Raw genomic sequence first — 26387 nt, forward strand, 5'->3', positions numbered from 1 at the left:
ACAGACTCTGCTTTTTTTTTCTGGGTGTGAGATGGGGAATTCAAAGCATGATTTCAGCACTATGTACTGTATGTATTGGAAGGAAATAATTTATTTGGACCAGCCTGGCAGAATATGCATTTCCCTATTCTGCCTAGCAATATGACAGATCGCCGCCATTACTAAAAAAAAAATAATAATAATAAAAATGCCATAAATCTATCCCCTATTTTGTAGACGCTATAACTTTTGCGCAAACTAATCAATATATACGCTTCTTGCGGGTTTTTTTTTTTTTTTAACAAAAATATGTAGAAGAATACATATCGGCCTAAACTGAGGAAGAAATTAGTTTTTTTATATATTTCTTGGGGATATTTATTATAGCAAAAAGTAAAAAATATTGCTTTTTTTTCAAAATTGTCACTCTTTTTTTGTTTATAACAAAAAAAATAAAAACTGCAGACGTGATCAAAAACCACCAAAGAAAACCTCTATTTGTGGGAAAAAAAGGACATCAAGGCAGCGTCAGATTAGTGCCAGTAGCGATAACACCCACACACGCACCATACACCTCCCATAGTAGTATAGTGTCTGAACAGATCAATATCTGATCTGATCAGATCTATACTAGCGTCCCCAGTAGTTTAGTTTTCCCAAAAATGCAGCGTTAGCGGGATCAGCCCAGATACCTGCTAGCACCTGCGTTTAGCCCCTCCGCCCAGCCCAGCCACCCAAGTGCAGTATCAATTGATTATTGTCACTTACAAAACACATAACTGCAGCGTTCGCAGAGACAGGCCTGATCCCTGCAAACGCTAACAGTTTTTTTGGTAGCATTTGAAACAGTCACTGACAGTCAGGTGCTCTTTTTTCCTGTGAGTTTCACTAGTTGTACCAGTAAATTTAGAGGCCATAATGTCCAATCGAAGGTACAGTAGTGAAGAGGCCTGCACGTTTCTGAGTATGACAGATGAGAGTGAAGAGGAAGTCACCCAGGTGTCAGATTCAGGCTCAGAATACGATCCTGTAGACAGCAGTGCCACCCTGACAGATAGTTCTGACGATGGAGTAGTGGTCCCTGCCAGGGTCAGGCGTACCCGACCCCGTTCTTCTGCTGTTGAGGTGCAAGAACCGCAAGGCTCTCTTATGGAGCAGAGAGCCAGTACTAGTGCCACTCATCCTGGTGAACTGGCAAGCACCAGCGGCCTAGTACACCCTGGTCATAGTTAAACCAGCATTGCAGTATCACGTGGTGACGTGGCGAGTCCCATAAGTGCAGTTCAAGCTGGTGAGGTGACTAGCATAACTAGTGGCCCGCAGCCACCAAGAAGACAAAGACAGGCCTGTCGAGCCCATAGTGCCCTTCCTTTTTCATTTTCCAATCCGAATTGGGAGCCCACCACTTCTGCAGCACCTATACTTCCCCCATTCACTGGCCAACCCGGAATTCGGAATTCAGGTGGAAACAGTTGATTTTACGTTACTTCATTTTTATTCGCTGTTTTTCACAGAAGATCTCTATAGATCTATTGTGGACCAAAGCAATTTGTATGCTGGTCAATTCATCGCCGCTAATACCCAGTTGACCGTTGCCAGAGATTGGAGACCTATCACGGTCTCCAAATTTAAGACCTTTCTGGGCCTATCCCTCCTCATGGGCATAACTAAAAAAAGTGAGTTGCAGTCATATTGGTCCACTGACCCAATTCACCATATGCCCTTGTTCTCTACCTCCATGACCAGGGCTAGATACGAGCAAATCTTGTGATTTATGCACTTCAACGACAATGAACTCTGTCGTCCTCTGGGTGACCCTGAATACGATCAGCTCCACAAAATTCGGCCCCTCGTAAACCACTTCAACCAACAGTTTGCAGCCTTGTTTACTCCCAATCAAGTTGTCTGCGTTGATAAGTCCCCGATTAATTTTTCTGGCTGCTTGTCATTCAAACAGTATCTTCCCAGCAAGCGTGCCAGATACGGGGTCAAGATGTATAAGCTCTGTGACAGGGCAACTATATACATATAGTTGTATGGTTTACGAGGGAAAAGGTCACGTGGAGCCGGATAACTGCCCAAACTACATAGGGGGCGCTGGTAAGATTGTGTGGGACTTGGTGTCACCCTTATTTGGTACCACTTGTATGTGGACAATTATTACACAAGTGTGCCACTTTTTAGTCACTTGTTTGATCATGGAATTGGCGCATGTGGCACCGTGCGATCTAATTGCTGGGGCTTGCCCCAGTGACTTGTAGATTCCCGTTTTAGGCTGGGGGAGAGAGCGTGCTTGAGAAGTAACAATTTCCTCGCAGTGAAGTGGAGGGATTCACGGAATGTTTTTGTTCTGTCCTCCCTTCACGCAGACGCGACGGTCCAAATTCAAACGGCAACTGGTGTTGTGGAGAAACCCCTCTGTGTCCACGAATACAACCTTAATATGGGAGGGGTGGACCTCAACGATCAGTTGATGGCGCCGTACTTAATTGCTCGTAAGGCCAGACGCTGGTATAAAAAAGTGTCTGTGTACTTATTCCAATTGGCTCTGCTGAACGTTTATGTGCTATACAAAGCATCAGGACAAACTGGATCCTTCCTTAAATTCCAGGAAGAGATCATCACAGCCCTTCTATTTCCAGATGGTGCTGTGCCCCAACTTCCTAGCGCAAATGCAGTAAGCCAGCTGCATGAGAGGCATTTTCCGTATGTCCTCTCTGGTACCCCTACCCAATGATCACCCCAAAGAAGATGTCGTGTCTGTAGCAAGCGCGGATATAGGCGTGACACGCGCTTTTATTGTCCCTCCTGTCCTGACCATCCTGGTCTTTGCATTAGTGAATGTTTCGAACGCTACCACACACTAGTGGAGTATTAGCGTAGGTTACAGCACTGCACAGACTAGGGCACACTTTCACAGGGTCTCCAAAGATGCCATTGCATTTTGAGAGACCCGAACCTGAAACCATTACAGTTACAAATAAGAGTGTAAAAAAAAAAATATATATATATATATATATATATATATATATATATATATATATATATATATATAACATAAAGCCAAAAATAGTTCTCGTTTTATTTCTGCCTTTCTATTGTTCGCTTTCTATTGTTCTGCTCTTTTTACTATGTTTACTATGTTTTATCATGTTTGCGTTTCAGGTATGTAATTCTTTTATACATTACTGTTTACTGTGTTTTATTGTTAACCATTATTTTCTTTTCAGGTACGCCATTCAGCTGCAGCACTGATTTATTTATCTTGACAGCAACAGCGTTTGCTCTCACGATACGTAAATCAGCGACTCCAGCGATGTAGGAGGTGATTTCACCATCACAGTTAAAAAAAAAAAAAAAAAAAAAAGAGAGCATATATGCCGAAGCATGGGGGCAGGGGAGGAGGGGCAATTTGCTCCTAAAATTAGGGGCGGTTTGCCCCCATGCTTCAGCATATATTTTTTACTCTTTTTTTGGCACAGATTGTTGTGGTTTTATTGAGTTAATGTTTTATTGTTTCCATTGTTTGCTTTTCAGGTGCACCATTCAACTGCAGCACTGATTTATTCATCTTGACAGCAACAACGTTTGCTCTCACCATATGTAAATCAGTGACCCCAGCGATGTAGGAGGTGATTTCACCACCACGGTTAAAAAAAAATGGTGCATGTATGCCCATCATTAGAAGTGGGTAGATGCAGGGTGGTATTCTAATGGTGGACATACCCACCGATCAATATCTTTTTTTTGGTTTAGCCCACAGGCTGCATGAAAAAAAAGAACATTACAATATATGCCCAACAAGGACCAGCAACGTACTGGTATGTTGCTGAATTTTGAGTGGTTGTACCAGAATGATGCCTGTAGGTTTGGGGTCATTTGGGGGGGTTGTGCTATCTGGGCATTTCATGGCCTCCGAAACTGTGATAGGTAGTGAGAAGTGAAATCAAGAATTTACGCCCTTAGAAAGCCTGAAGGCGGTGCTTCAGGCGGTGCTTCGAGGTCCTGTACGTGGCTAGACTGCCAAAAATTCCCACACATGTGGTATCCCTGTACTCAGGAGAAGCAGCAGAATGTATTTTGGGGTGTAATTTCACATAAGCCCATGGCATGTTTGAGCAATATATCATTTATTGACTACTTTCAGAAAAAAAAAACATTATTGTAATTTTTCAGAAACTTGTGACAAAATATAAAATATTCCATGAACTCAACATGCCTCTCAGCAAATAGCTTGGGGTGTCTACTTTACAAAATGTGGTCATTTGGGGAGGGGGGGTTGTGCTATCTGGGCAATTCATGGCCTCCAAAACCGTTAAAGGTAGTGAGGAGGGAAATCAAAGATTTACGCCCCTTAGAAATCTTGAAGGCAGTGATTGGTTTTTTGGGGTCCTGTTACGCGACTAGACTGCCAAAAAGTACCACACATGTGTTATCCCCGTACTCAGGAGAAGCAACAGAATGTATTTTGTGGTGTAATTTCACATATGCCCATGGCATGTTTGAGCAATATATCATTTCAGTGACAACTTTGTGTAAAAATTAATGTATTTTTTTTGTCATTTTTCAATCACTTGTGACAAAAAATAAAATATTCAATGTGTTCAACAAATCTCTCAGCAAATTCCTTGGGGTATCTACTTTCCAAAATGGGGTCATGGGGGGGGGGGGTATTGTACTGCCCTGCTATTTTAGCACCTGATGAGATAGGCAATCATAAACTAAAAGCGTAAATTCCAGAAAATGTACCCTAGTTTGTAGATGCTATAACTTTTGCACAAACCAATAAATATACACTTATTGAATTTTTTTTTTTTACCCGAGACGTGTGTCTGAATGCTTTTTGGCCTAAATGTATGACTAAAATTGAGTTTAGTGTATTTTTTTATAGCAAAAAGTAGAAAATATCTTTTGTTTTCAAAATTTTCATTTTTTTTTCATTAATTTTGCAAAAAATAAAAACCACAGAGGTGATCAAATACCACCAAAAGAAAGCTCTATTTGTGGGAAAAAAAGGACGCAAATTTTGTTTGGGTACAGCATTGCATGACTGCGCAGTGCCAAATTGTAAAAAGTGCTCTGGTCAGGAAGGGGGTAAATCCTTCTTGGGCTGAAGTGTTTAAAGTGACAGTAAATATAGAGATCAACTTTAAACCTGAAGGGGCTTTTTTTTTTTTTTTTTGACTAATTGACTCTTTAAAAGCACTTTAAAATGGATTAATGGATAGGCAATTTTAACAAAAACATGCTTCTAAATTTTCCATGGAGGGTACTTAAATTAAATTTTTTTGTTTATTTAGCAAAAAATAAAAAAAACAGTGGTTATTAAATACCACCAAAAGAAAGCTATATTTGTGTGAAAAAAGCTATAAACATTTCATATGGGTACAGTGTTGCATGACTGCGCAATTGTCATTCAAAGTGCGACAGCGCTGAAAGCTGAACATAGGATAGGAAAAGGGTACAAGTTACCGGTATTAAAGTGGTTAAATACATGTAGTACAGTACATGTTTGAGTTTATTACTATTCTGTGATACCTATATATTTGTTTTAGGTTGCTCGAGAAGCTGTCATTTGGCTCGGTGTTCACCACAAGCAGAAAAAAGCACTGGAAATCTTTGCAAGAGAGATTGCACCTGCTGGCACTGGAATGGGTAATGTTTTTATTTACATTCCTTGGAGAACAACAAATATTGTCCATAGCCGATAACTGAGTCTGGAGTTATGCATAGGTACAGTACAAGTTTTGAAAATACTCATGCATTCAGAAAATCTCAAACCTGCAGTTGATCCAGAAGCCAATAAACTTTCATCAGGTGTGGTCCAACTTGCTCCCACAAAAAAAAAATCCTTCCTGATCCTCAAAGGCAGTAAGATAACTCCCATAACTCCCAAGATAAATGGGAAAAGGTCCCCCGAGCGGGGTTTTTAGGCAGCTAACCATAGATATGAACAAGGCATTAAATAAAATAAAATATTTTTTTTAATGCCTTGTTCATATCTATGGTTAGCTGCCTAAAAACCCCGCTCGGGGGACCTTTTCCCATTTATCTTGTCCATATTGGGGTGAGCAGCATTGACTCCTTAATGTGTCTTCCCTCTTTGATAACTCCCAAGATAAACATTCTACAGTGTTATTTCTTACATATATCGATATCTGATAAAGTGTATTTCAAGGCAAAATAAAAATGTACAGTACATGCACAAATAGTAGTTTGTGCTTGTAGAGTGGCATCCAGATTATTTTTTAAACTGTCTACCGAGTCATCGGCAAGGATTTTAAGTTTCCCACATGTGGAGGTTAAACTTCCATTGACAGAGAGGGTGACCTTTAAATGCCTATTTATTATTATTATTTACGGTACTTATATCAATTTACACATCGCTTTACATATACATTGTACATTCACATCAGTCTCTACCCTCAAGGAACTTACAATCTAAGGTCCCTAACTCACATTCATATACTGGGGCCAATTTAGACAGAAGCCAATTAACCTACCAGCATGTCTTTGGAATATTTACTCATTTATAGTAAGTAACATTGTCCCCTATTCTCAAAGCTGAATACATTCAGTTCAGTTTTCTCTTCATTAAAACATGCATTTTTCATTGCAATTAGTGCCTTAATTTGTATTGATATCAGCCTCTTGTAATCCCATATATCTCACCACAGTCACAATTTTACGCCTTTACACGGTCCTGTAAACGGTTAGGCTGCCAAAAAGTCTCACACATGTGGTATCCCCATACTCTGGAGAAGCAGCTAAATGTATTTTGGGGTGTAATTCCACATATAACCATGTCATGTTTGAACAATATCTCATTTAGTGACAACTTTGTGTAAAAAAAATAAAAAATAAAAATTGTAATTTTCCCGAAACTTGTGGCAAAATATAAAATATTCCATGGACACAACATGCCTCTCAGCAAATAGCTTGAAGTGTCTACTTTCCAAAATAGGATCATTTGTGGGGGTTTTGGACTATCTTGACATTTCCTGGCCTCCAAAACTGTGATAGGTAGTGAGGAAGTGAAATCACCATTTTACCCCCTTAGAAAGCCTGAAGGCGGTGATTGGTTTTTCGGGGTTATGTACACGGCTAGGCTCCCAAAAAGTCCCACACATGTGGTTTACCCGTACTCAGGAGAAGCAGCAGAATGTATTTTGGGGTGAAATTCCACATATGCCCATGGCATGTTTGAGCAATATCATTATCATTTAGTGACAACTTTGTGCAAAAAAAAAAAAAAAAGTGGCAAAATATAAAATACTCCATGGACTCAACATGCCTATCAGCAAATAGCTTGCTCGGGGTGTCTACTTTCCAAAAAGGGGTCATTTGGGGGGGGGTTTGAACTGTCCTGGCATTTTATGCACAACGTTAGAAGCTTATGCCGCACATCATCCACTCTTCTAACCACTTTAAGGCAAAGCCCTTTCTGACACTTTTTGTTTACATGAAAAAATATTTTTGTTTTGTTAGAAAATTACTTTGAAGCCACAAACATTATATTTTTTTTTTTAAAGCAAAGGCCTTACAGATTACAAACAAATTTTTTTTCACACAATATTTGCTCAGCGATTTTTCAAACGCAATTGTTTGGGAAAAAGAACACTTTTTTAATTTTAATGCAGTAAACCACACTATATTGTCCAAATGTTTAATGAAATAAAAAAGATGATCTTATGCCGAGTACATGCTTTAACACGATATGCTTTAAAATTGCGCACAAACGTGCAGGGGTGACAAATTACATACATTTTTAAAAGCCTTTACAGGTTACCACTTTAGATTTACAGAGGAGGTCCACTGCTAAAATTACTGCCCTCGATTTGACGTTTGCGGTGATACCTCACATGCATTGTGAAATTGCTGTTTACATACAACACGAGACCGATGCTTGCGTTCGCCTTTGCGCGTGAGCAAAGGGGTGCTTTTATTTTATTTATTTATTTATTTATAATTATTTATTTGGCTTTTTTATTTTTTTTTTTAAACTGTTCCTTTTATTTATTTTTTATTGGTATCTCAATTATTATATTATGGTAGCAATAGGTAGTGACAGGTACTCTTTTTTGAAAGAATTGGGGTCTATTAGACCCTAGATCTCTTCTCTGCCCTCAAAGCATCTGACCACACCAAGATCGGTGTGATAACATGCTTTCCCAATTTCCCAATGGCGCTGTTTATATCCGGCAAAACCTAAGTCATGAAATGCTCGTAGCTTCCGTTTTTTTAGGCCATAGAGATGATTGGAGCCTTTCTGGTCATGATCAGCTCTTTGGTCATCTGGCGGAACCACCGACTGCATTCTCGGGTTTCCTGGTGGGACAGGAGAGCCAGAGAAAACCATGGAAGATGGGGGGGGGGGGCGTTCCCTCCCACTGCTTGTAAAAGCAGTCTAGAGGCTAACTAGCCACTAGGATTGCTTTTACATGAAAGCCGACCGCTGGCTGAAAAGAATGATAGCATGATGATACCTAAACCTGCAGGCATCATTCTGGTATAACCATTTAAATTCCAGCAACATACCAGTACATTGCTGGTCCTTGTTCGGCATATATTGTAATGTTCTTTTTTTTTATACAGCCTGTGGGCTGAACGAAAAAAAGAGGTTGATCATTTTGGCCACTAAATTTACTGGTACACTAGTAAGACTCACAGGAAAAAAGAGCACCTGACTGTCAGCCATTGCTTCAAACGCTACCAAAAAAACTGTTAGCTTTTGCAGGGATCAGGCCTGCAAATGCTGCAGTTATGTGTTTATTGTAAGTGACAGTGATCGATTAATACTGCACTTGGGTGGGCTGGGCTGGGGGGCTAAACGCAGGTGCTAGCAGGTATCTGGACTGATCCTGCTAACACTGCATTTTTGGCAGCCCTAAACTACTGGAGAGGCTAGTATAGATCTGATCAGATATTGATGAGTTCAGATACTGTACTACTAAGGGAGGTGTATGGTGCGTGCGTGGGTGTTAGCGCTACTGGTACTAATCTGACACTGCCTGGGGCGACACAGACCCTAATTGACGCTAAAACCTAACTGACATCACCCGCAGGGTGATCAGGGGGTTAAACCTTATATTAGGTAATATACGGCAGGTGTCACCGTTCTCTGCTCTGCCCCTCCAGCGCTCACTGGAGCGCTGGACTTTGGAGGGGGCAGGAGCAGCTGGTTCAAGTTCTCAGTGGCTGCCAGTCCAGGCATGTGGGCGGATCCCGACCATATGGTCATGATCTTTCTCGAGCCTGAAACGTAGATGGATTTAAATTTTTCCATCTCTGCAGGAACCAGCCACATTTCATCAATCTATGGCCATTCCTGCTCCACAGAAGTTGATCTAACAATCAACTTTCGTTAAACAAGAATGTTGGAAAACTTTTGTCGATTAACAGCTGTAGCCACTGATCAGTGTATTCTGACAGCGATGGAGTTCCAGTGGAGAGGGTTCCTTCACCCACCTCACTTGTGGATAGGGCAATCGATTTTTTATTTTTATTTTTCTCGATTGGTTCACTGGTTGAAGGACAAAAAACAGTTAAACTTTGGGCAGTGTAGATTCCATTGTATTAGACACAAATGAAAAACTCAAGTATGCTATATTGTGTATATTTTACAACAAGTTCTATGTATTTAGTTCTAATTGAATGTTTGTGCATATTTTCCGATCCGCCTTAGACATTACCACAGTTTTTTTTTTTTTTTTTTTTTTTGCATAGATGGAAAACTAAAGAATGTCAGATCATGTAGCTTTGTACAACATGTTCTATACATATAGTTCCAATTGAATGTTTGTGCATATTTTTCCCACCATCCTTACATAATAAATGATTATCCTTCTACAAAATTAATAGTCACAATATAATTTTAAATGTGACCTCTGAAGGATGTTTGTTCGACGCTGTGAAGATATGGTGTTGGCTGTGTCTTCTTTTTTAAAAGCTATATTTACACAAGAAAGTTCAATCAGTGGTCACGCAATCTGAATTGAAGGGATTTTGGCATTTATAACCTAGAAACATGTTCATGTTATTTCCCATTTACAGTATGGAGAATAGGGATGAGCCGAACACCCCCCTGTTCGGTTCGCACCAGAACATGCGAACAGGAAAAAAATTCGTTCGAACACGCGAACACCGTTAAAGTCTATGGGACACGAACATGAATAATCAAAAGTGCTAATTTTAAAGGCTAATATGCAAGTTATTGTCAATAAAAGTGTTTGGGGACCTGGGTCCTGCCCCAGGGGACATGGATCAATGCAAAAAAAAGTTTTAAAAACGGCCGTTTTTTCAGGAGCAGTGATTTTAAAAATGCTTAAAGTCAAACAATAAAAGTGTAATATCCCTTTAAATTTCATACCTGGGGGGTGTCTATAGTATGCCTGTAAAGGGGCGCATGTTTCCCGTGTTTAGAACAGTCTGACAGCAAAATGACATTTTGAAGGAAAAAACTCATTTAAAACTACCGCGGCTATTGCATTGCCGAACATAGAAGTTCATTGATAAAAACGGCATGGGAATTCCCCACAGGGCAACCCCGAACCAAAATTAAAAAAAAAAAATGATGTGGGGGTCCCCCTAAATTCCATACAAGGCCCTTCGGGTCTGGTATGGATATTAAGGGGAACCCCAGCCAAAATTTAAAAAAAAAATTGACGTGGGGTTCCCCCTAAATTCCATACCAGACCCTTCAGGTCTGGTATGGATTTTAAGGGGAACCCCGCGCCAAAAAAAAAAAAAAAAAACGGCGTGGGGTCCCCCTAAAAATCCATACCAGACCCTTATCCGAGCACGCAACCTGGCAGGCCGCAGGAAAAGAGGGGGGGACGAGAGTGCGGCCCCCCCCCCCCTCCTGAACCGTACCAGGCCACATGCCCTCAACATTGGGAGGGTGCTTTGGGGTAGCCCCCCAAAGCACCTTGTCCCCATGTTGATGAAGACAAGGGCCTCATCCCCACAACCGTGGCCGGTGGTTGTGGGGGTCTGCGGGCGGGGGGCTTATCGGAATCTGGAAGCCCCCTTTACCAAGGGGACCCCCAGATCCCGGCCCCCCCCCTGTGTGAAATGGTAAGGGGTTACTTACCCCTACCATTTCACTAAAAAACTGTCAAAAATGTTAAAAATGACAAGAGACAGTTTTTGACAATTCCTTTATTTAAATGCTTCTTCTTTCTTCCTTCATCTTCTTCTTCTTCTGGTTCTTCTGGCTCTTCTGGTTCTTCCTCCGGCGTTCTCGTCCAGCATCTCCTCCGCGGCGTCTTCTATCTTCTTCTCCTCGGGCCGCTCCGCACCCATGGCATGAGGGGGGAGGCTCCCGCTCTTCTCTTCATCTTCTTCTTCATCTTCATCTTCTTCTTCATCTTCTTCTTCTTCTTCTTCTTCTCTTCTTCATCTCTTCTTCCTTCTTCATTTCTTCTGCGGGCCGCTCCGCATCCATGCATGGAGGGAGGCTCCCGCTGTGTGACGGCGTCTCTTCGTCTGACGGTTCTTAAATAACGGGGGGCGGGGCCACCCGGTGACCCCGCCCCCCTCTGACGCACGGGACATGACGGGACTTCCCTGTGGCATTCCCCGTGACGTCACAGGGAAGTCCCGTCAATTCACCGTGCGTCAGAGGGGGGCGGGGTCACCGGATGGCCCCGCCCCCCGTTATTTAAGAACCGTCAGACGAAGAGACGCCGTCACACAGCGGGAGCCTCCCTCCATGCATGGATGCGGAGCGGCCCGCAGAAGAAATGAAGAAGGAAGAAGAGATGAAGAAGAGAAGAAGAAGAAGAAGAAGAAGAAGATGAAGAAGAAGATGAAGATGAAGAAGAAGATGAAGAGAAGAGCGGGAGCCTCCCCCCTCATGCCATGGGTGCGGAGCGGCCCGAGGAGAAGAAGATAGAAGACGCCGCGGAGGAGATGCTGGACGAGAACGCCGGAGGAAGAACCAGAAGAGCCAGAAGAACCAGAAGAAGAAGAAGATGAAGGAAGAAAGAAGAAGCATTTAAATAAAGGAATTGTCAAAAACTGTCTCTTGTCATTTTTAACATTTTTGACAGTTTTTTAGTGAAATGGTAGGGGTAAGTAACCCCTTACCATTTCACACAGGGGGGGGGCCGGGATCTGGGGGTCCCCTTGGTAAAGGGGGCTTCCAGATTCCGATAAGCCCCCCGCCCGCAGACCCCCACAACCACCGGCCACGGTTGTGGGGATGAGGCCCTTGTCTTCATCAACATGGGGACAAGGTGCTTTGGGGGGCTACCCCAAAGCACCCTCCCAATGTTGAGGGCATGTGGCCTGGTACGGTTCAGGAGGGGGGGGGGGCCGCACTCTCGTCCCCCCCTCTTTTCCTGCGGCCTGCCAGGTTGCGTGCTCGGATAAGGGTCTGGTATGGATTTTAAGGGGGACCCCACGCCGTTTTTTTTTTTTTTTTTTGGCGCGGGGTTCCCCTTAAAATCCATACCAGACCTGAAGGGTCTGGTATGGAATTTAGGGGGAACCCCACGTCAATTTTTTTTTTAAATTTTGGCTGGGGTTCCCCTTAATATCCATACCAGACCCGAAGGGCCTTGTATGGAATTTAGGGGGACCCCCACATCATTTTTTTTTTTTAATTTTGGTTCGGGGTTGCCCTGTGGGGAATTCCCATGCCGTTTTTATCAATGAACTTCTATGTGTATTGTCGGCAATGCAATAGCCGCGGTAGTTTTAAATGAGTTTTTTCCTTCAAAATGTCATTTTGCTGTCAGACTGTTCTAAACACGGGAAACATGCGCCCCTTTACAGGCATACTATAGACACCCCCCAGGTACGAAATTTAAAGGGATATTACACTTTTATTGTTTGACTTTAAGCATTAATAAAATCACTGCTCCTGAAAAAACGTCCGTTTTTAAAACTTTTTTTTGCATTGATCCATGTCCCCTGGGGCAGGACCCAGGTCCCCAAACACTTTTTATGACAATAACTTGCATATAAGCCTTTAAAATTAGCACTTTTGATTTCTCCCATAGACTTTTAAAGGGTGTTCCGCGGCATTCGAATTTGCCGCGAACACCCCAAATTGTTCGCTGTTCGGCGAACTTGCGAACAGCCAATGTTCGAGTAGAACATGAGTTCGACTCGAACTCGAAGCTCATCCCTAATGGAGAATGATTAAAATAGTTTGTTTAGTTTAAAAACTAGTTTAGTGCTATGTGCAGTACTTTAGGGCTCAGTCACACTATCCCTGTTGAGCTGCATGGGTCAAAGCAGGCCCAGTGCAAGAAAACAATTGTTCATACCGTAATGCAGTGTTTAGGTAGGTTGGGGTGTGTTGTGCAAAAATGCAGACTTACTTTACTTTTCCACAATTATTTCTCAATTTTGTGACACACCCATAAAGTAAAAAAAAAAGTAAGCACTGCGATGGGTTGTAACAACAGATCACACCACCCATACACATTGCACACGAATTGCGCATGAATTTCAATATGTGGGCTGGTGTGAACGAGCCTAAGTAAAACTGCCACAATTCTGACACAACAGAAATACATAAGTAGAGGTAATCATCAGTGAAAATCGCAAGTGACAGAATGAGAAGTAGATCTAAAAATGTATAGGCAATTATACAAAGCAAGTACAAAGAAGAGCAACAAAGCTAATTAAGGGTCTGGAGGATATTGGTTATGAAGAAAGGTTGTGAGTACTGAACTTATTCTCTCTGGAGAAGAGACACTTGAGAGGGGATATGATTTCAATTTACAAATACCGTACTGGTGACCCCACAATAGGCATAAAACTTTTTCGCACAAGAGAATAAGACACGTGGCCACTCATTAAAATTAGAAGAAAAGAGGTTTAACCTTAAACTACATAGAGGATTCTTTACTGTAAGTGCGGCAAGGATGTGGAATTCCCTTCCACAGCCGGTAGTCTCAGCGGGGGGGCATTGATAGTTTCAAAAAACTATTAAATAAGCACCTGAATGACCACAACATACAGGGTTATACAAGGTAATGACATATAATCACACACATGGGTTGGACTTGATAGACTTGTGTCTTTTTTTCAACCTCACTTACTATGTAACTATGTATATGCTTCTCATTAAAGACACCAATAACATGAAGGCAGGGATGGACTGAGAACTCATGGGGCCCCCGGGCAATAGGAGATCAAGAGGCCCCGTGTTTACCCCCCCACACTCAAGCTGCACCCACCCAAAGCCCCACCTACATATTGCACATGTTAATGCAACCATACAACTCCTAGAGCTTACAGGCAATGGGGCTTTATTTGGGGATAATAGAAGACAGAATTCTGAGACATTTCCAGGGAACAGATCTGCAACTGTCACTGCAAACCTGAGACTGCTGTTAACTCTGACGTGCCTGGTATGCTGGCACTTTTAGCCCCCTCTTCATTAGCTGGACAGTTGCAGCGAGTTGCAGTAATAGTTGTCAGATCTTAATGAGTCTGCTCACCTTTCTGACCACTTTGGACAGTTGCTGCAGATCAGGTAGACCCCTGTCATGGTTATGCATAATCTTTCTCTGTCAGCTTACCTGCTCCTCATGTGTACAGACTAAGAGGCCAGTCACTCACACCTGGCTGGTTTTATAACCTCTCCTCTAAGCATGACCCCACCCCAGGCCCTATTAGGGAACCCTATATTAACCTGTGCACTGCAAACCAGCAGTGCTGATCAACCATTGTATGTTTGGCTTCCTGTTCCTGCTTGCCGTGTGCTCTATGTTTATTTCTGTTACCGACCTTGGCATGTTCTCAACTATTCCTGTCAGCTCGTGACCCTGACCTTTGGCGTGTCCCCGACTATCCCTGTTTGCCTGTGACCCTGAACCATTGGCGTGTACTCTGTTGTCCTTGTCTGCTTGTGGCCCCGACCTTGGTTTATTCCCTTACTATCCTTATGCTCCTGTTGCCTACTGTGGGCGTTAGCTGGGGGACCCTGGGGGTCGCTACCTGGAGCTAGTTGCAGCCCAGTCTATCCTCACCACTAGAGGCTCTGGTGAACACCTGCTGGCTCTTACACTCCGCGCCCTAGGGAATCTTACGCTCTAACCCCGGTGGGATCCGTCTTGGTGTTCCAGGGGCCTGCCTTCCTTACCACCTTCACTCCCATCCGCAGCAGTCAGCCGTAGGGTTCCCTACCTTGCGGTGCACTCCTGATCCCAATGGTGTGCATCTGTCACCTAGCTTCAAAGTGACCTGACAACCCCACTGTTGCTCAGGCTGTCCGTGCTGTTCATGGTGTCCAACTCTCCGGGCAGTGCTCTGGTTGTTTGCTGCTCTGTGGGCACACCAAGAGCACAGACCGGCCATAGGAGAGGGAGATCGAGTGACAGTCATGACAGGGCAGGACTGACTCACACAGCAACACCCACCCAGCCGAGGTATTCATAATTTTTGCACAGGTCACACACCCACTAATTTAACTTTCACACTGGCTCCTTCCTATTGCTGGCCCTTTTTACTCACAACTACGCACAATTTGTCCCTCATCGCTCTGACAGGAGCCCTCCTCTTGCCCACATTTGTTCTGGTAGTTAAGCTGCTCACGCGTAACACACCCCGTTAACTGCTCCTGCAAGCCAATCGTGGAGTGGGGAAAGAGAAAATGGCTCAGCCAATGGGAAAAGCTCTAAACAGAAGTCGCCAAGCTCACTACAGCCTAGGGCATTGCTGGTAGACAAACGGAGCAGTGTTAAAGATGGCAGCCATCTTTATGATGCAGCATTATTGCAGCAGGCCCACGTGGATGGGGCACCAAGCTCTGTGACATGCAGAATGGCAGGAGACCTAAAGCTGGCATTAATGTGGCATGCCACACAGATGGGCACCAAGCCCTGTGACATGCAGAATGGCAGGAGACCTAAAGCTGGCAATCTAATAACGGTACCAGGAGCCTCTCATTGGGCTCCCTACTGGCCCTGGGCCCTCAGGCAGTGCCCAACTGGTCTGTCTGCCCCTGCATGAAGACCTAACTGAACCCTCATTATATATAACCATAATGCAGTCAGCCTGGATATATACAAATAAATATAGGGCTATTTAATTGTGAAGGACTCTACCTCCTCACATCATATTCAAAAATAGTGAATATAAAAACAGCACAGACCATGTAACGAAGCACTTCCCAGGCCTATCCCTCCCAGAAAACCCTGCAAGCCCCACCAATTCCCTCACCCCCTAGACCTATGAACTGCCTCACCAGGATCTCCCAGAGGAGCTGAAAATGTGTGGCTATGCCGCTAACACCTCACAGAGATGAAACAAACCCCTGATGACTACCTGCCAAGTTAGTTATTTAAGCAATGGGGACTCAAACATCCACCCAAGCAGCTGAGAGGAGAGCACTGCCCCTTAAAGGAACATTTGGAGTCCAGTAATGATATAAGAAGTCTCTGGCTGATTCACCAAACCAGTAATTGTCAAGCTGTTTATATAGGAATTCTGAGTCCATATCAGAATTTAAATCATCCAAACTAACTCATGGTCACCAGTAATGACTAAACATTTTATATAAACAAGAGGAGTAGACGTTGTTTTAAGTGAGCCCTCAGCACATAGTACCACGTGACTGGTTCAGGGCCCATGGCTCACTGCAAGGGTAGATTTTCTTCTCATTCCTGACGTTGACCTTTAAAGATCCCATGGAGATTAGACTTGTGCACAAAGGAAAATGTTGTTTAGTTTCATTTCGTTTTCATTCGTAAAATACATAATTTCGTTCTGTTATATTCGTTATGTTACGTTAATACATGTCGATATTTGTTATACTGAATCTCGAATAATGTCGAATTCATTTGTTATATGCGCTATAATTTTGTCCATATTCGTTGAAATTCGATATTTATGTATGTATATATATTCATACTAATGATTCGTAGTTTGGAAAGTCGTTAGTTTATTGAATCTTTTAACACACACAATGACAATATCTCTTCTCCTCTGCTCAAATACAATACAACACCCTTCTCACTCAGTTCTCAGGAATGCACTTTGCCAGTAATCCAACCTCCAGCACAAAATTAATCTGCTGATTGGACTGTAAGATTTACTTTGAGTTGACCTTTTGTTTCATTAGATCTTTAACGAATTACTGAATCATGTCGAATTCATTCGTTGTATCCGCTATCATTTCTTTTGTATTAGTCATGCGACCTCCTCCCATAAGCAGTACTTGGGGCCTGGCATCCAATCGTCAGGCCCAAACACTGTCACATGACATATCATCAACCCTGTGTATTGACCCAGAGCTTATGAAGGGTATTTTGCTGCAGTGGAGGAAGGATCAGCGGGAAAAAACTGTGATCAGAAGTGTAAGTGGCTCATGGGTGGGGTAGCAAGAGACCCTGAATAAGTGAAAGTGACAGTCTCTATAAGTGTGTATGCAGCTACAGGGTTATTTTTCATTTTAAGAGCATGTGAAGTGTAAAAAGTATTGTGACGCCTGCCTTTACACACACATGAACTTTAATGGCATCCCAGTCTTAGTCTGTAGGGTTCATTGTTGAGTTTGGCCACCCTTTGCAGCTATAACAGCTTCAACTCTTCTGTGTAGGCTGTCCACAAGGTTTAGGAGTGTGTCCATGGGAATGTTTGACCATTCTTCCAAGTGCATTTGTGAGGTCAGGCACTGATGTGGGACAAGAAGGCCTGGCTCGCAGTCTCCACTCTTATTCATCCTAAAGGTGTTCTATCGGGTTGAGGTCAGGACTCTGTGCAGGCCAGTCAAGTTCCTCCACCCCAAACTCGCTCTTCCATGTCTTTATGGACCTTGCTTTCTGCACTGGTCCAAATCATTTGGTGGAGGGTGGATTGTAGTGTGCATGCAATAGAAGTTGACCCCAGGACAGGAGCGTCGCCATCACCCCCCCCCCCCCAGGACTGGAGGAGGCCGTGCAACTTGCAAGGAGGAAGACCTGTCCTGCTGAGCTGAACCTTGAGCTGGCAGCTGTCATCGACCCATCGCTGAGGTAAGAGACCCTGACACCCCCAGCTGACCCCCACATGATCATCCCATCTATCTCCCCCCTGCTGGGAGCTGCCCAAGTGCCCATGACCTATGGATCCTGCTGGGAACTGGCCGCTGACCTGTGGGTCCTGCTGGAAAGTGACCTGTGCTGGGTCCTGCTGGCCATGGCCTACAGGCCAGCAGGATTAATAGGCCATGACCAGCTCCCAGCAGGATCCACAGGTCAGTGGCCAGCAGAACCCACAGGTCCGCAGCCAGCTCCCAGCAGAACCCACAGGTCCGCAGCCAGCTCCCAGCAGAACACACAGGTCCGCAGCCAGCTCCCAGCAGAACCCACAGGTCCACAGCCAGCTCCCAGCAGAACCAACAGATCCGCAGCCAGCTCCCTGCAGGACCCACAGGCCAGCAGGACCCTTGGGCCATGACCAGCTCCCATCAAGACCCACAGGTAAGTGGCCAGCAGAACCCACAGATCCGTAGCCAGCTCCCTGCAGGACCACAGGCCAGCAGGACCCATAGGCCATAGCTCCCAGCAGGACCCACAGATCCGCAGCCAGCTCCCAGCCGGACCCACAGCCTGTAGGTCCGGCTGGGAGCTGGCCACAGACCTGTGGGTCCTGCTGGCCACTGACCTGTGGTTCCTGCTGACCACTGACCTGTGGTTCCTGCTGACCACTGACCTGTGGGTCCTGCTGGCTGTTGACCTGTGGTTCCTGCTGGCCGCTGGCCTGTGGTTCCTGTTGGCCGCTGGCCTGTGGTTCCTGTTGGCCGCTGGCCTGTGGTTCCTGTTGGCCGCTGGCCTGTGGTTCCTGTTGGCCGCTGGCCTGTGGTTCCTGCTGGCCGATGGCCTGTGGTTCCTGCTGGCCGATGGCCTGTGGGTCCTGCTGGCAGCTGGCCTGTAGGTCCTGGTGGCCGCTGGCATGTAGATCCTGCTGGGAGCTGGCCATTGCCTGTGGGGCCTGCTGGCCACTAGCCTAGGGTGACCAGAAGTCACCAGTTTCCAGGGACAGTCTCGACTGAGGATGCTGTCCCCGTGCCAAGTCTGTCCACTCTAGCTGGGGCAGAGTGGGGCCCCCAGGGCCCACCCTACCATAAGGTCCCACTGGGCTATTGGGCTGTCTTGGAGGGGAGGGGGTGCTAGCCAGATTACCCTGAGCAGGGATCTCCCACTTATCCGGCGACTGCTGTCATACGAAGTCATGCCTCCTGGACAGGCCCCTATGATAGACTGCACACTGGTGACGTCTATCTTAGGAGCTGATCCAGGAGGTGGGACTTCGTATGACGGCGGCCGTGCCGGGTAAGCGGGAGATCTCTACTGTGTAATCTGGCAGCTCTCCTGTTTCTAATCACCATGCACTAAACAGGCTGTGTTGATGGGCCCTGATCAGGCTGCATTAATCTACACTGGTGAGGCTACATTGATGGGCACTGATCAGGCTGCATTGATGGGCACTGGTGAGTTTGCATTGATGGGCACTGGTGAGCATGCATTGATAAGCATTGATGGACACTGATGAGGCTGAGCTGATGGACACTGGTGAGGCTGCATTGATGGGCACTGGTGAGGCTGCATTGATGGGCACCGGTGAGGCTGCAAAGATGGGCACTGATCAAGCTCTATTGAGGAGCACTGGTGAGGCTGCAATGATGGACACTGCTGAGGCTGAGGCTGAGCTGATGGGCACTAGTGAGGCTGCATTGATGGGCAATGGTGGGGCTGCATTGATGGGTACTGATCAGGCTGCATTGATGGGCACTGGTGGGGCTGCATTGATGACCTCTGGAGTGCATTCTATTCTTGAAATATATATATATATATATATATATATATATATATATATATATATATATAAATATTTATATATATATATATAAATAAATATAAAATTGCGTTTTATGGTTGGCCCCCCTACTTTTGTCCCTGTCCCCCATGTGCTCCCCCTAAATATGAAAGCTGGGGACACCACTGCAGTGAAGGGAACTCTTAAGGTGTCAGCATACCGAGACATTTTGGACAATTTCATGCTCTCATCTTTGTGGAAGCAGTTTGGGTTTGGCCCCTTCCTATTCCAGCATGACTGCGCAGCAGTGCACAAAGCAAGGTCCATAAGGACATGGATGAGTGAGTTTGGGGTGGAGGAACTTGACTGGCCTGCACAGAGTGCTGACCACAACCCGATAGAACACCTTTGGGATGAATTAGATCGGAGACTGTGAGCCAGGCCTTCTCTCCAACATCAGTGCCTTACCTCACAAATGCGCTTCTGGAAAAATGGTCAAACATTCCCATAGACACACTCCTAAATTATGTGAACAGCCTTCCCAGAAGAGTTGAAGCTGTTATAGCTGCAAAGGGTGGGCCAACCCAATATTGAACCCTACAGACTAAGACTGGGATGCCGGTAAAGTTCATGTGCATGGAAAGGTGGGCGTTCCAATACTTTTGGTAATATAGTGTCATAAAGTATATGTCAAATGTATGTGGGAGCTCTTTTGCATGTAAAAACTTGTAGTTAATTATCATTAGCTTTTTTATTTTAGTATAGGTGTGTTACGCTTTCGTAGTCTTGTAAAAGTCTTGTGACTTTTTCATAAGTTTAGATAGAAGACCTTTTAAAAGCCGGTGTGGTTTGCAGATACCAGCAGTTTAGCAGTCAAATCAGGAACATATGGTCTATATTAGATTAAATGATTTCATTGTCAAAAAATCGTAGCTCTGAGATGCCAAAATGAGATTATTACTGATAAGAATGACTGACTAATTTTTGCATGTTGCATTCTGAAAGAAATCCACCTACGTCTGTATAGCATATATCCACTGTATAAGCTGTTGACCTGCGATTCACATTGAGCTGACCGCCGTTTGACACCGCAATGGCAGCTGGTTAGTGTAGCTTGAGATTTCAAAGTGCTTCTGTATTTATAAATATTATGACTGATAAGAAGTACATAGCGAGCTGAAGACACTTTGCGAAAGAAGTCATAAGTTTAAGTGTTTGACCTACTCCCTGTTTGACCTCATTCTTAAAGATAATAGCTGACAATGTCAAGACCTTTCCTAGCCAATAAGGTCAATGGCTTGGTGACAGTGTATTTCCCTGCTCATGTCTTCAAAACATCAACAGTGACTAAGCTAGAGGCAAGCTCAAGAGTCTCACTTTCCCACAATAAAACCTTCACAATATGTACTAAAGACATTAGAGAGGATACTTTTTATGAGAATATCAGTATTGCTACTGTGTCATTAGGAAGTATTTTTATTTTGCGTTTGTATGTGGTACATTTCATTACTTCTTGGTTTTCCACAGTTTAAAAATACATAAATTATTTTTAATAATAATAATAATAATAATTATTATTAGTTTTACATTTTCACACTCCATACTAGCGATAAAGCAATTTTCATATTCACATGGAGATTTTAGAGTATTTGTAAACTGAGGTAATCACTGCCGGGCCTTCTTTAACATTTTCTTGTACAAACGTTTTTATTAACAAACAGAGCCAACAAGTGGACCGTTAAAGTGCATAATAAACAAGTGTAAGTCAATTAGACATACATATTCAAAGCTTAACGCCTCACAGTACACAGAGTTATAAAACAAAACAATTCTGGTTTCATGCTGCAATGTCGCTTATGGAACAAGCCAACCACATGTTTGGGTATAACTAAGCAAAAACCCTCCAATTATGAACCAAGGGTTAATATTATAAACAGAATCGGAAGAAAATTAAAATAAAAGAAAATAAAAGGGTGAATAACATAACCATCCAAATCAGGGCAACGCCTGTTGGCCAGATAAACATGTAAACCAGGAATATGCAATTAGTGGACCTCCAGCTGTTGCAGAACTACAAGTTCCATAAGGCAAAGCAAGACTGCCAGCCATAAGCATGACACGCAGAGACATGATGGGACTTGTAGTTTTGCAACAGCTGGAAGTCCGCCAATTGCATATCCCTGATGTAAACCAAAAGAAGATAAGTCAGAGAAAGCGAAAAAGAGGTAACAGACAAAGTAAGGGGAAAGAAGAAGGGAGAGGGGAAGAAGAAGAGTCCCGTGAGGACCATGCCGGGTGATCACTAAATCGAAAGAAGAGTGTTATCAAATTGAGAAGTTTGGGCATGGGCAAATAAGGGTGCCAAACCCAAAGACATTTTTCATGGATGTCAGAGACTATGGCTGACAATTTTTTCGTTAACCAGGATATCATTCATGCTGTTTTTGACAGCTTCAAAACTAAGTACAGGTATGGGGGATTTCCAAGCTTTTTCAATAGTTAACTTAGTTGCCATAAAAATATGCAGAGTCTGCTGTCATTCTGGACAAAGCACTTCAGCAATCAGTTTGCAAAAAGGGCCTTGTAAGGATCTTTTTTTAAGATCAGTATGAAGTAAAGTGCAGAGAAGAGCATAAACCCTGACTCATAGTCTGCACACTTTTGACCAAGACCACCATATATATGCCATTGTGCCCACCTGTGAACATCCTTGGAAGCAGAGCGGAGAATAAGCTGGAATAAAACGAGCCAGATTAGCCGGCGTATAATACCATCTGTACAATACTTCATAAGCATTCTCCTTTATAAGTACATTCTTAGAGCTATTAGAAAGCACTAGGGTCATAATCTGCCAGTCCTCCGGGCCTAATCTCCTCCCCTATTCACTTTCCCATTGGAGATGATAAGAGGACCTTCTTTAACATTTTAACAAATCAGCAAACTTAAAAACAAATTTTTATTACATGTTAACTATTAAATTACTTTTCATGGGTTTTCAGGGCAAAATAACTTTAGTCATTAACCACTTCCCACCCGGCCAATAGCAAAATGACAGCTGGGCGGTGGTTCTGTTATCCTGACTGGACGGGACATCTTTCAGGATGACAGCCAGCTCGAAGCGCGGCGATCGGTGGTGCAGCATGTCAGTCTGACACACCGCAACAGTGATCTCGGTAAGGAGTCTCGGACAGAGACTCTTTACCACGTGATCAGCTGTGTCCAATCACAGCTGATTAGGGTGTAAACAGGAAGAGCCATATATCGGCTTTTCCTCACTCGCCTGACAGGGGTGTTCTGCGCTGATTGATTATCAGCGCAGCCCCCTCCCCCCGAGGATCCCCACCTAGGACCACCAGGGATGCCCACCACTGATGACCACCAGGTATGCCACCCATGACCACCAGGGATGCCAATCAACACCCATAAATTATGCCACTCAACACCCATATGCGATGCCCATTAGTAATGCCTGCCAGTGCCTCCTTATCAGTGATGCCTATAGGGCCATCTATTAGTGTCCATCAGTGCCGCCTATAAGTGACCAGCAGTGCTTCCTATCAGTGCCCAGCAGTGCCACCCGTAAGTACCCATCAGTGCCACCTTTCAGTGCCCATCAGTGTCACCTATGAGTGCCCATTAGTGTTGACTATCAATGCCCATCAGTGCTGCATATCAGTGCCCATCAGTGCTGCATATTAGTGCCTATCATCAGTGCCACCTTATCAGTGCCAACTCATTAGTGCCACCTCACCAGTGCCCATCAGTGCAGCCTCATCAGTGCCCATTAGTGAAGGAGAAAACTTACTTATTTACAAAATTTTATTACAGAAACAAAGAAACTTTTTTTTTCAATATTTTTGTTTTATTATTTTATTTGTTTAACAAAAAATAAAAATCCCAGAGGTGATCAAATACCACCAAAAGAACGCTCTATTTGTGCGAACAAAATTCAAAAATTTTGGTTTGGATACAGTGATGGATGACCTCGCAATTGTCATTCAAAGCGCGACAGCGCTGAAAGCTGAGAATTGGCCTGGGCAGGAAGGGGGTCAAGTGCCCGGTATTGAAGTGGTTAAATAATTCATATTCATTCTTAAAGGAGCAATTGCTTTGCTGGTCAGACCAGTACAAAATAAATTGCAATTTTTTTATGTTGGTTAGAAACATTACTATTTAGAAATTAAAGTTTATCTAATACCAATTTTGAAAAATAAATTAGCAAAACATTTGGATCTTTTGCAGGTTTTAATGCTGTGTCACCCTCAGAATCTGTGCAGTGATAGGTATTCACTCCTGCTACAGGCATACATCCCGTTCGCATCTCCAACCAGGGCCATCTTTAATATTCATTGGGCAAAAATTTTCTTGGGCCCCCCCCATGCAATTTCACTCTCTACCTGCTCTGAGACATGCAATAAATAGCAGCTAGCCTTAAAATCAGTTTACTGTATCAGATCAGGCAGCAATTGCAATTGGTTGCCAGCGGTTACAGCATATCATTACTGCTTAATGACTGGTTGCTAGAGGTTACAGCACACATTACGGCTCACTGATTAGTTGCTAGAGGTTACAGCAAATGATTTCTGCTTGTTAATTGGTTGCTAGAGATTACTGTACAGTAATACTGCTCACTGATTGCTAGAGGTTACAGCACATCATCTTCTCACTGCAGGAGAGCATGATATACATATGAATGCCTCCTTTATTTACATATCAATGCTGCCGACCGCAGCTATTTACTTAGTAATGCCGCCGCTATTTACATATGAATGCCAGTTATTTACATGTAAACACAAGGTCTGCAGGTGAATCATCTGTACAGAACAATAGGGCAGAGCTGGGCAGCATTAGTACCAGCACTTTACACTGAGATATCGGGACACAGCACAGGACTAAAACTTCAAGGGACAAGAGAATTTAAACTGGGATAGTTGGCAAGTATGAGGTAGCTGCTTTGGGCCCCACAACAATGACAGGGCCCAGGGCAGCTGCCCCTTTTGCCCTGCCTTAAAGACGGCCCTGTCTCCAACACTGGGTGCAGGCCTCTGCTGCCCCATGAAGTCCACTTTTGAGTAACAAGAGAAAGGATCCTGCTCTCCATTAAAAGCCTTGTGTATGTTTATAGAAATATAGCATGCACAAGGTGATCGACCTGTCCCACGAGCCCAGATGTGTTTTACTCTATCTGGAGCTTATCCATAGAATCTCTGATAGCAGTTGCAATGCTTTGAAGGCACTAACACAAAAAATAATACATGAATATTTTTTATTGTTATTCAATATGCAAGGATTTATAATTTTTTTGCAAAAGGAGGACTTAGCCTTTTTATAACTGATCATTGTATGAGGCAGATTAGGCAGGGCAGATAAAAGTGACACTGATTTTATTACTAATAATTAGGCTAAAACAGAACAGTGGCTGCACTTTGAGTAACAAATACTTTACAAATAAAATATGCTAAATGCATAAAATGGTTGTTTCAGCCTGTATTTAATTTGTTTTAAAAAAAAATCTCTTTGGCCTATTGCTATTTAGCTTGAGTGTAGAAAAAAATAATCATTGCTAGATGACATTTTTTTTTAAAATAATATTTTATGCTAAGAAATAATTCTGTTTAATACAAAAAATGTGATATTTAGACCAGTTCTTGATAACATTTTTATATATTTATTAGCTCCTGGTTTAACTGCAATTGTCGGAGGACGGCCAAAAGTGTAAGTATCTATCATTGGGGCTTAATATGTCTTTGATTTAAATGTAATAGCTACCTTTTCCATGGAATTAATACCTTGATAGTTCTTAAAATGCATTTCCCTTTTAATTAAAGTTCTGGTAAACACTTGCAGGACCAATGGCAGTACCAATAGCAAAGTATTGTTATCCAAACTTTTATCTTTGTATAATTAAACAGCATGGTTGATGACGGGAACCTTGTAGTGTAAATATGTCTTCATAATCAATTACAAAGAATTGTTTTAAAATAGAATTTGGCTTTGTTTTCTGCTGATTAAAACTCTTTGTCATGACATACATTATTGTATTGATTAACCAAGTGATTTGCCTTCTATTAAATCCGTCTCATTTATACGTATAGATCCCCTGTCTTGAAGCCATTTTTCTTCCTGTATCCCAGGAAAGATGTCAAGGTAGGATTTCATTTTTTTTTTTTCATTTTTTTTTTTTTTTTATGAAGAAGCACATTCTACATTTTCTATAGTACTATAGATAAGCAAACATTGCAGTCCACAGCAGCTAAGACCTGTATGGGAGCCCTTTCCTCCCATCTTAGACCTACAAAAAAATGACTAAAAAACAAGGAAAAATACTTATCCTAAACCCAGGCTTCCAGCTTTCTTGCCTAGGTACGAGTGATTTTGTTCAACCTCACTTCAGTATCCTGGGAAAATAAAGATTACAAATCTCATCAGAATGCTCTATTGCACTGTGCAGAAAGTACATCACACAAAATTTGGGATCCTCCCAATATCCCAGAGTGCTAAGTAATGTCACAGGCACCTATGCAAAAGCCAGGGTGTGAGTTTTACCTTTATTTTATTTATTACATTTTTTTATTAATTTTTTTTGGAAAGGACTGCAAGGTTCAATTTAAAGAGTGTACCCATTTTGGCAGTGAAATGTGTCAAGTAGT

The 26387-nt window shown here is 43.2% G+C and overlaps 1 protein-coding gene across 3 annotated transcripts in view; it reads left to right on the forward strand.

Moving 5' to 3' along the window:
• The window catches only part of LOC141112568 (uncharacterized), a 171169-nt gene that overhangs the window by 106195 nt on the left and 38587 nt on the right, over nucleotides 1–26387 (forward strand). For all 3 annotated transcript variants that reach the window (XM_073605505.1, XM_073605523.1, XM_073605514.1), the window contains 3 exons: nucleotides 5535–5634; nucleotides 25413–25452; nucleotides 25833–25884. In XM_073605505.1, coding sequence (XP_073461606.1) covers nucleotides 5535–5634; nucleotides 25413–25452; nucleotides 25833–25884 — 192 coding nt within the window. The remainder of the gene's footprint in view (nucleotides 1–5534; nucleotides 5635–25412; nucleotides 25453–25832; nucleotides 25885–26387) is intronic.

The sequence above is a fragment of the Aquarana catesbeiana genome, linkage group LG01 (genome assembly GCF_042186555.1).
Source record: "Aquarana catesbeiana isolate 2022-GZ linkage group LG01, ASM4218655v1, whole genome shotgun sequence".
Taxonomy (NCBI): domain Eukaryota; kingdom Metazoa; phylum Chordata; class Amphibia; order Anura; family Ranidae; genus Aquarana; species Aquarana catesbeiana.